Genomic DNA, 9,202 nt, shown 5'->3' with positions numbered 1-9,202 from the left:
TTTACAGATGCAGTTAGAAAAGCGCCCATATTATTTTTAACTGAGTTCAAGAAAAAGAATGCAGCGTTGAATTAGAAGACTAATTCCTTCTTTTAATATGTTGAAAATTTTTTATTGTTAAACATTTTGTAAAGGATTTTTTTGAGGGAGCCGTTAGAAAGTCTATAAATACAACTATGCACACTAAAAAGTAGTCATCTTTTTAAAAATAACTTTGTTTAAATGCATGCTTAGGGTGAATGGATTTACCTAATTCTCTTAATAGCATGCATTTCTGATCTTCCCTACATTAACTGTAATAGCAACTTATATAACAGAAAAATGTAAGTGACTTGTAGTCGACTTGGCCACCTGCCACACGGGCTCGGTGAAGGTTAATGAGGAGCTATTTGGCACTTCGAGAATAGGTGACACTAGACACAGAAATATCAACAGGCTATTTGTATGCTAACTAGGAGTTTCGGTGCCAGGTAACCATTGATGTACTCTTGCAGGAGAAAGAAGGATGTCGCTGTACGCCCCGAAAGAGAGGCATCATTTTTACGCCCAGTTTGGATTAATGATTGATTGAGTCGCAGAAATGCTTGTGATGCTGATAGAGACCAATACTGGTCTTTCTGATCTCTTCCTCGTCGTTTATTACCTTCTCTCGTGGACAACGCATTCCTAAGAATGTATCTCTGCTTGTTTCCCAGTCCGCGAGATAAATGGTGACTTCTCTCTTGCAGGCACCGTCATACCTCGGGTTTAGATTCTGGACAGGCGACCCGGCTGCACCGAAGGCCCGGCAGGCGGACTCTGGCGGAGCGCTTCAGAGAGAAGAGTGTAGACCGCGGGAGGCGGAGGGCTCCCTGGCAGCGTGCCTCGGCCAATCAGTATTCACACCGCCTGACAACCGGCCAATCAGAGGACGTAAAGCTCCGGGGCCTGAGCGGATAATACTAGGAAGGGGAGCGCAGTCTGGAGACTGAAGCCCGTGGCGCTGCGCTGAATGCAACTGCGCGCGCCCGCCGGGTGAGCCAGCGATCTGAGCCAGGCGGGGGCGGCCCGACCTTTCCCGCCCAGCCTGGGTCAGAGGAAGCCGAAAGCGGCCTCAGCAAGGTGAGGCGCCCGAGGCTGCAGAAGACCGAGCAGAACTTTGCAGAGTTCGGGATGTGCTGGGCTAGGTCGCTGAGGACTTGACTGGCTTCCTCCCTCCTTCCCTCCACCCACCTTCTCCCTCCCCTCCACCATCCAGTGGGTTCGTTCCGGGCCTCCAGCTATCAGCTCCCGATCTTGTGTTTGAGGGTAGCGACCCCGATTTCTGTTTGCATGCACAGCCAGCAGCCCTAGCGCCAGATCCTAAAGCTGGATATCTTTTAACTGGGCTACCAGCCCGGGCCTCAAAGTTTTGGTGAGTGCTGTGATGCCGCTCGGGGTGTCAGGGAGGGCAAAGGGCGTGAATCATCTTTCACCTTTTCTGTTTGACTGGGATGCCTTACCTTAAATATATAAACCAAGCCCTAAGTACAGAGAGCCCACGCGGCTCAGCCCTGTGCACCCCAGGTACTATTAAGGCTGGACGGGCGTCTATATTGTGCTCTTTGCCCTTATGGGACTCTAATGACAACAAAATTTTGGTTTTCAGTTGATTATTTTGGGGAGGGGGGTGAGAGGACCTCTTCAAGCCCAAGGAGGGGTCCTTGTGGTGGTGTAGGCTGATGAGAGGCATTTGGGAAGCATAGAGTGGTACTTCAGTGAGTCTGAAGGGCCACTTGTAATCAAAGGAAAACTGTTCTTCCACGGATAGTTTTATATGCATCGTGGCCATACTAGTTGAGTATGGGGAAATCCGACAAGTGGCCTGGGGCTGCCTATTTGGACACAATATTTTGTGTGTGTGTGATAAGTGAGTTACCCAGGGACTTTCCGGAAAGCCCGTGTAAAGCCAGAGAGGGCCACGGTTAAAGGTCAGGTACTCACAGAGCACTTAGAATTAATAAAATAAAACCTTTGTTGGGTTGTGGATCCCTGGGGGCCCTAGAGATACAGGAAAGGCACGTGTGGCCTGGAAGTGAGGGACATGTAATGAGAACAGGATGACTCAAGGGGCCGGAGGCGGGCAGACCAGGAGCTTTGGGCCGGAGGCTCAGGGATGGTCCCTGACGGCGGCCGGTGGGTCTTTGGATTTCTTTGTGTTTCCCCAGCGTGAGGGCCGCCAAGCTCAGGCCCCAGCGAAGCCCCGAGCGCCATGGCCGACCCGCAGGCCGGCTCCGCGGCCGGGGACTGGGAGATCGATGTCGAGAGCCTGGAGCTGGAAGAGGACGGCTGCGGGGCGCCGCGGTCAACGCCCCCCGGGCCCAGCCCGCCGCCGGCAGACGGGGACTGCGAAGACGACGAAGACGGCGACGAGGTGGACGAAGACGCGGAAGACGAGGGCGACGGCGAGGAGGCAGGCGCGTCCCCTGGGATGCCCGGCCGGCCGGAGCAGCAGGGGGGACTGCAGCCGAGGCCGCCGCTCGCGCCTCGGGCCTCACCCGCCGGCACCGGTGCCCCGGAGCGCTGCACTCCTGCGGGCGGCGGCGCGGAGCCGCGCAAGCTGAGCCGCACGCCCAAGTGCGCGCGCTGCCGCAACCACGGCGTGGTGTCCTGCCTGAAGGGCCACAAGCGCTTCTGTCGCTGGCGCGACTGCCAGTGCGCCAACTGCCTGCTGGTGGTGGAGCGGCAGCGCGTCATGGCCGCCCAGGTGGCGCTCCGGAGGCAGCAGGCCACCGAGGTGCGTACCCGCCCGGCCCGGGGCGCGCCTCGCCGGGGCGTCTCGGGCCACAGTGGAGGTGGGGGAGTTGGAGGGGAACGGGGCGGCTGTCCACACCCCCGCGCCCAGGGCCTTGCGGTGCCTGGCACTCCCTAGGAAGGATGGTAAGAACGCTTTTCTGCTTACACCGGCAAGCAGGGTCGGGAGGGAAAAAGCAGGCATCTCTGGGGAACTTGGGAAATGTTTTTGTCTTAAAAAGCAGGCAGAGAGGCCTCGAAAGTGATTAGGCCCATTTGGAACATCGCGAGAAAATCAATGTTTTTATTTTTTTACATTTTGAAGTGCATTTTCGTGGTGTTGAGGGCGGGGTTGGGGGGGAGAGTGGTTGATCCACAGCACGGCGTGCAGCTCCAGGCTCGTCACTGCTGCACTGATGATGATGGAGAAGAAGAACCGCGCAGCACGCATGCACTCGGTGCTTCAGCTGTCACCTGGACGTTTGAGATATCTAGAACACTCATTTTATGGATGAGACACAAAATGCATGAGAAATTAGATGCCTGCAGCCCAAGGTCATCAATCCGAAGCTACTGTCCCTGCAAACTACCTAAGAGCAAGTGGAGGGTCTCTGCTGCTTCCCATCGGAGGACTCCAGCTGCGAGGAGAGCCAGGGTTTTCTTTCCGAGAGACGCTCTTGAACCTTCGATTTTGTATTTGTTTCCATGTGCGCCTGGACAGGGAGAGTTCAGCAACCGAGGCTTCACAGGGCCTCCTCCCCGACTCAGGACCAGGGAAGACTTTCAATTCTACTTTTTGGTGGAGAAGAGCTGGGGAGTGGATCGCCAGACACACTGAAGGCAGTAACCCCACTGGAAAGCCTCTCGAGGGCCCAGGAGAGCGCGCTGGACGCCATGGGCACCTGGTCCCGGGCTTGGTCTCCTCCCGCGTCCCGCTTGGGTCATCGCCTGCCCTGCGTTCCCACGCGTTCTCTGTAGCATATGCTGGGTAGGACGCGGGCGTGGGAGGGCCCAGAATCCCAGCAGCTGGCGGGATAGGTGACTGCAGAGGCGAGGGTGGGTGTCCGTAAAGCGCAAATTTGGGGTTTGCAGCCGGACCCAGGAGACCCTCATCTCTTCATTCCCCTATCCCCCCACCCTGCCTGCCCTGCCACGGGGAGAAACCCTCCCGGCCTCACTGCTGAACAGCAGGCTTTGGGCACCTTCTATCCGACAGGTGGGCTCCCAGGACCCAGCCTGGCTGCAACTATCTCTTGAGGTCGGGTGCCCCCCCTGAAAGGGATTTCACTTTTTCACTTCCCTCCGGGATGTCCCCTCACTTCTGGCCATAGGTCTGCGTATATCTAGAGTGATTAGAGTCTAGAGTGACTGTGCTGCCGAAAGCAGGGGGCCCAGCTCACCAGTTGAGGTTCCAGCTCCTTGCCCTAGGATTAAGGGGTGCTGATATTAATTCGTTTGTAATTATTTTTCACACGGAATGGGAAAATTCAATACATTTAGAAGGGGGAGAGTTTCTAGAAGATTTACGGACATCCCGTCCTTCCCCCTTCTCGCCCCCATTTTCTTTCAGGGCATTATTGATGATGTTTCTTGTGTTTACAGGACAAGAAGGGGCTTTCCGGGAAACAGAATAATTTCGAGCGCAAAGCTGTGTACCCGAGGCAAGTCAGAGCCCCCAGTTTGCTGGCCAAAAGCATTTTAGAAGGTAAAGCAACAAAATTACCCTTCAGCCTTTTAAACAGAGTTGAGTGACTCATTAATCAGCACAAAGTGTGTTTATTAATCTGTTAAAGAGCTATCTAAAGGGAAAGTACTTTTTATTAGAAGGGTTTTGTTTAGGTGTTCGCTGAGCCCGTACGCTAAAACTGAACCCGTAGGGAGAAGATTAGCACGGCCCGGGAACCAGAAAGTTTTCTTCTAGGAAGGAAACCGCCACCTGGGAAAATGAATCTCACATACCTCCTGAGGTTTCTGTCACCACCAGTTGAAGAATCCCTATTATTTGGTTGTCTGCTTAGTGGTTAATCGGTTAATGTGGAGTGCGTGTGAAATTTACCCCGTATGAGGGATGTACAAAGATATACTGCCAAGTGATCCTGGAGCAGATGTCTTGGAAGGAAATAAATAACTTAAACAAAGCAAAACAAAACAACACAATCACGTCCACTTTTCTTAGTTGTGGGAGCTGAATAGATGAAGTCAAGTGAGGAGTTTAACAACTGCTCGCAACCAGTAAAGCCCTTTAGTCTGGAAGTTCAACCTCAGATTCTGCTCTTTTTCATTGTACTTTTTTTTTTTTTGGATTACTTGGATAATTCCTATTATTCCAAACTTCATTTTTACCATTTTTTGACAGTCAAGGTTATAGAATCTGAAAAAGCTTTCGAATCCAGCAAGCGAAGTGGAGGTTGAATGAGAACAGTGCGAAATCTATAGCTTTCTGTCTCCATGTTCTCACTTTCATGAAAGCCTGGGGGTACATTAATTTTTCTTAAAATATTACTCATTTTTAAAAGCATCTCTATTTGGGTATGGAATTTATTTATTGACCTCAATAATATATTGACTATTTTTAACCGTTTTTCTTTAAATTTTAAAAAATTTAAATAAGGGACAATTAATGTTTGCTTTAATCACTGCCACTTCATGAAATTCAGGTTGAAAGTAAATAAAAATTTTTAAGTAGACATTTGGATTCTGTTTTTTTCTTGTGTAGCTTCTGAATTTTGTTGGTTCTGGACAGGTTTGTGTGTGTCCTATAAAAATTTTTAAGTAGACATTTGGATTCTGTTTTTTTCTTGTGTAGCTTCTGAATTTTGTTGGTTCTGGACAGGTTTTGAAGTTTGTGTGTGTCCTATCATGTGTTGTATACTTCTGACCATAGAGTGGTTTCTTATGAATTAAAAATGAATTTGGTTACAAACTGGATAAACAGATTTATAATAATAGGGCCACATTGATAAACTGAGATTATGCAAAGCAACTTGTGAAGTCTGAGGACTAAATGGAATAGTAAATTCAACTAAATAACTTCCTGGCAAAAACTTATCGTAGAAATGTAAACATTAATTTTCAAATTTTATTTTATTTGCAAATGAGTATAATGGGTTTGTCACTATGTAAACACAAATATAACAATGGATCCTTCAAACAAATATGATAGAGGTGAGTGCTTGGGGGTGATGAAATACTCCAAGTATTTTATGCCTCCAGGAATTCTATTTATGTTACACTAATCTTTGTATTTGAGTTTGCTCCTGTTCGTGCGATGACTTAGCCTGTGTTTTAATGATTGCTTGTTCAACCATTTTGGTATCCGGCCAAAATGATTAGAGCTTGGGAAGAATGTTTCAGAACAGTTATTTTCGATAGAGCAGGGAATACTCCCCGCCTTTTTTGAGTTTTGTTTTATTTTATTTTATTTTATTTTTGTAGTGGTATCAGGGGAAGGGGCCTGGTTAAATTGTTCACTGTAGAGTGTGTTTGACTAGTTAACAGCTCTTTTCAATTTTCTATGCTTCTCTATTTTCTTAAGCCTTTTTTTTCTTTTTCTACTCGCTAATCTCTTTTAACTTTCTTTCTTTCTCTTTTTTCCTAGTTCTCCTTGGATTATTCTACAGCTATTATGTGTACATAATGAACCATCTTTAGAAAATAAAAGTGACATCAGCTCTAGGTATAGATATATTTTTTAATAATGAAAAAAGATGACATGGATAATAATAAAACATTGATTGATACAAGATGAATAGCCTTGTCTCTTAATGCATAGGGGGCCTGGGAAGAATATTAAAATTTTAATCAATAAAGTATGTCTGTTGAAGCAAGCAAGCAAATAAATCCATAACAACAACAACAACAACAACAACAACAACAACAACAACAAGAAGTTGCATTATGGATATCTTTCACCCTCCCAGGAAACTCTTTTAAACCTAACCTGTACTTTTGCATCTGTATAAAAATATTAGTGAGATGGAACTGTAAATAATTGTTCTGCTGATCTGTAGTGTTGCTGTTACCTTCTGGGTTTCCACATTTTTCTTCCGTAGATGTTAATCTCTTTCATGTGCAATCTTTGCTTCTTGTAGGCTATCGCCCCATTCCAGCGGAGACTTATGTAGGAGGGACCTTCCCTCTACCTCCCCCAGTTAGTGACAGGATGAGGAAAAGAAGAGCCTTTGCTGATAAAGAGTTGGAGAACATTATGCTGGAGAGAGAATATAAAGAAAGGGAGATGTTGGAAACTTCTCAAGCTGCTGCTCTGTTTCTGCCCAACCGCATGGTGCCTGGACCTGACTACAATTCCTACAAAAGTGCCTACAGCCCCAGCCCAGTGGAACCACCGAGCAAGGACTTCTGTAATTTTTTGCCCACCTGCCTTGATTTAACCATGCAGTATTCAGGGTCTGGGAATATGGAACTAATTTCTTCTAATGTCAGCGTGGCCACAACTTATAGACAGTATCCCTTGTCCTCGAGATTTTTAGTTTGGCCCAAGTGTGGCCCCATTAGCGACACCCTCCTCTACCAGCAATGCCTGCTAAATGCCACCACCTCAGTTCAAGCCCTGAAGCCTGGGACCAGCTGGGACTTGAAGGGAGCACGAGTCCAGGATGGACTCAGTGCAGAGCAGGACATGATGCCATCGAAATTGGAAGGCTCCCTGGTGCTGCCTCACACTCCTGAGATCCAGACCACGAGAAGTGACCTTCAGGGTCATCAGGCTGTCCCAGAGAGGTCCGCGTTCTCCCCACCCCGACGGAATTTCTCTCCCATTGTTGACACGGACTCCCTGGCAGCTCAAGGGCATGTCTTAACGAAGATCAGCAAAGAAAACACCAGGCACCCTCTGCCACTTAGACATAATCCATTCCACTCATTATTCCAGCAAACACTTACTGACAAATCGGGTCCTGAGTTGAAAACACCATTTGTCAAAGAGGCCTTTGAAGAGACCCCTAAGAAACACAGAGAGTGTTTAGTTAAGGACAACCAGAAGTACACATTTACAATAGATACATGTGCAAAAGACCTTTTTGTAGCCAAACAAGTTGGAACAAAACTCTCGGTGAATGAACCACTGTCATTTTCTGTTGAGTCTATTCTTAAGAGGCCTTCATCTGCCATCACTCGTGTCTCTCAGTGAAAGGCTGCTTAAACAGAAAGCTGGATTTTCTGCAGTCTTAGAGCGTTATGGCCATTTGCTACTTTTTTTAAAAGTTAAGATGTTTGTGTTAAGAAATTTCTAATGTAAAGATGATGATTTTGAAAAATTTTATATATTCCTAATATGCATGTACTTTTTCTTATCACATATATTTAAACTTACAGATGGAAATTGCCCAATGTGCAAATTGTTAAGTACCACACTTTACACAGCATTTCAAAAAGCAATAAAATTGACACCGTCTTCTCAAAGACCCAATATTTGCCGAAGCAAATAGCTGTCTCTGTCTAGATGAAGAAGCTATTTTTCTATGATTCTGTATATTTGTATATTTTGAAGTACTCTTAATGGTCACTGGGGGCCACAGGAAAACCTTTATAATACTTCAGTTTTGCATTGTGGAGGGCACATAAATTTAATTATTCGAGACCGTTTGAGGCAAAAATCACTTTAAGGAGAACATAGGGCCATTTGCATGTTTACAGTATCTTCATTTCACGTGATTGGACAAAGCTGAATTACTTGGAAGGGAAATCAAGTGTAATGTCTCTTTTACATTACATTAGATGGTTTGGGTTCTTGGAATAGATTTCTTCTGACTCCCTGGGTCCCAGTTTCTTTCCCTGGCGAGGATGTTTTTGTGGGGCCCTAAGCTTCCTTTCTAGAAACATTTCTAGTTTCTTTGAACAGTCTATGATTTTAGGTTGCTAGGAGCCACACATCAGGTTTCCTTTTAAGATGTGGTCAGTACTGATGGGGCCCAAACCTCCTCTCAGCTCTTGTGCGAGTCCACTGTTTCTGAATCACTGGTGACAGCAAGCATTTGGATGCAGGCCCAGTCACAACTCTCATCCGGTCCCCAAGTATCAGCTTTATGCCTCCCACATTTGCACCACTGTCAAAAGCCTTCAGTGTAACTCTCTTCTGACACAAAAACGTTTACTATTCAAATTGCTTCAGCTGACAGTTGCTGAAGCTTGCAGATATTTATCACAGCATGAGGGTGGCTTCTTAATTCTTACACCTTTTCTCCCCCCACCCCCCCCTCCCTTTTTTTGAGACAAGGTCTCACTCTGTCGGCCAGGCTGGAGTGCAGTGGTGTGATCATGGCTCACTGTAGCCTCGACCTCCCCAGGCTCAAGTGCATGCCTATAGTCCCAGCTACTCAAGGGGCTCCACCTCCCAGGCTCCACCTCAGCCTCTTGAGTAGCTGGGACTACAGGCATGCACCACCATGCTTGGCCAATTTCTAAATTTATTATTATTTTTGGAATATGTGCA

At 47.2% G+C, this 9,202-nt stretch overlaps 1 protein-coding gene across 6 annotated transcripts; it reads left to right on the top strand.

Moving 5' to 3' along the window:
- The first annotated feature begins 950 nt into the window (after positions 1–950).
- On the top strand, positions 951–8,195 carry DMRT2 (doublesex and mab-3 related transcription factor 2). Of its 6 annotated transcripts, none has more exons than XM_063788014.1 (5): positions 951–1,101; positions 2,187–2,755; positions 4,354–4,456; positions 6,350–6,427; positions 6,843–8,195. In XM_063788014.1, the coding sequence occupies exons 2-4, from the start codon at positions 2,231–2,233 to the stop codon at positions 6,400–6,402; spliced, it is 681 nt and encodes a 226-aa protein (XP_063644084.1). In that variant the 5' UTR covers positions 951–1,101; positions 2,187–2,230; the 3' UTR covers positions 6,403–6,427; positions 6,843–8,195. The 6 variants fall into 6 exon arrangements, with proteins under 6 accessions (XP_063644084.1, XP_016816014.1, XP_016816016.1 ...); XM_016960527.4 differs by having other exon boundaries at positions 954–1,393; XM_016960525.4 differs by lacking the exon at positions 6,350–6,427 and having other exon boundaries at positions 951–1,393.
- Positions 8,196–9,202: the final 1,007 nt, after the last annotated feature.

This window comes from Pan troglodytes, chromosome 11 (genome assembly GCF_028858775.2).
Source record: "Pan troglodytes isolate AG18354 chromosome 11, NHGRI_mPanTro3-v2.0_pri, whole genome shotgun sequence".
Lineage (NCBI taxonomy): Eukaryota > Metazoa > Chordata > Mammalia > Primates > Hominidae > Pan > Pan troglodytes.
This window is presented reverse-complemented; position numbering and strand designations above follow the sequence as displayed.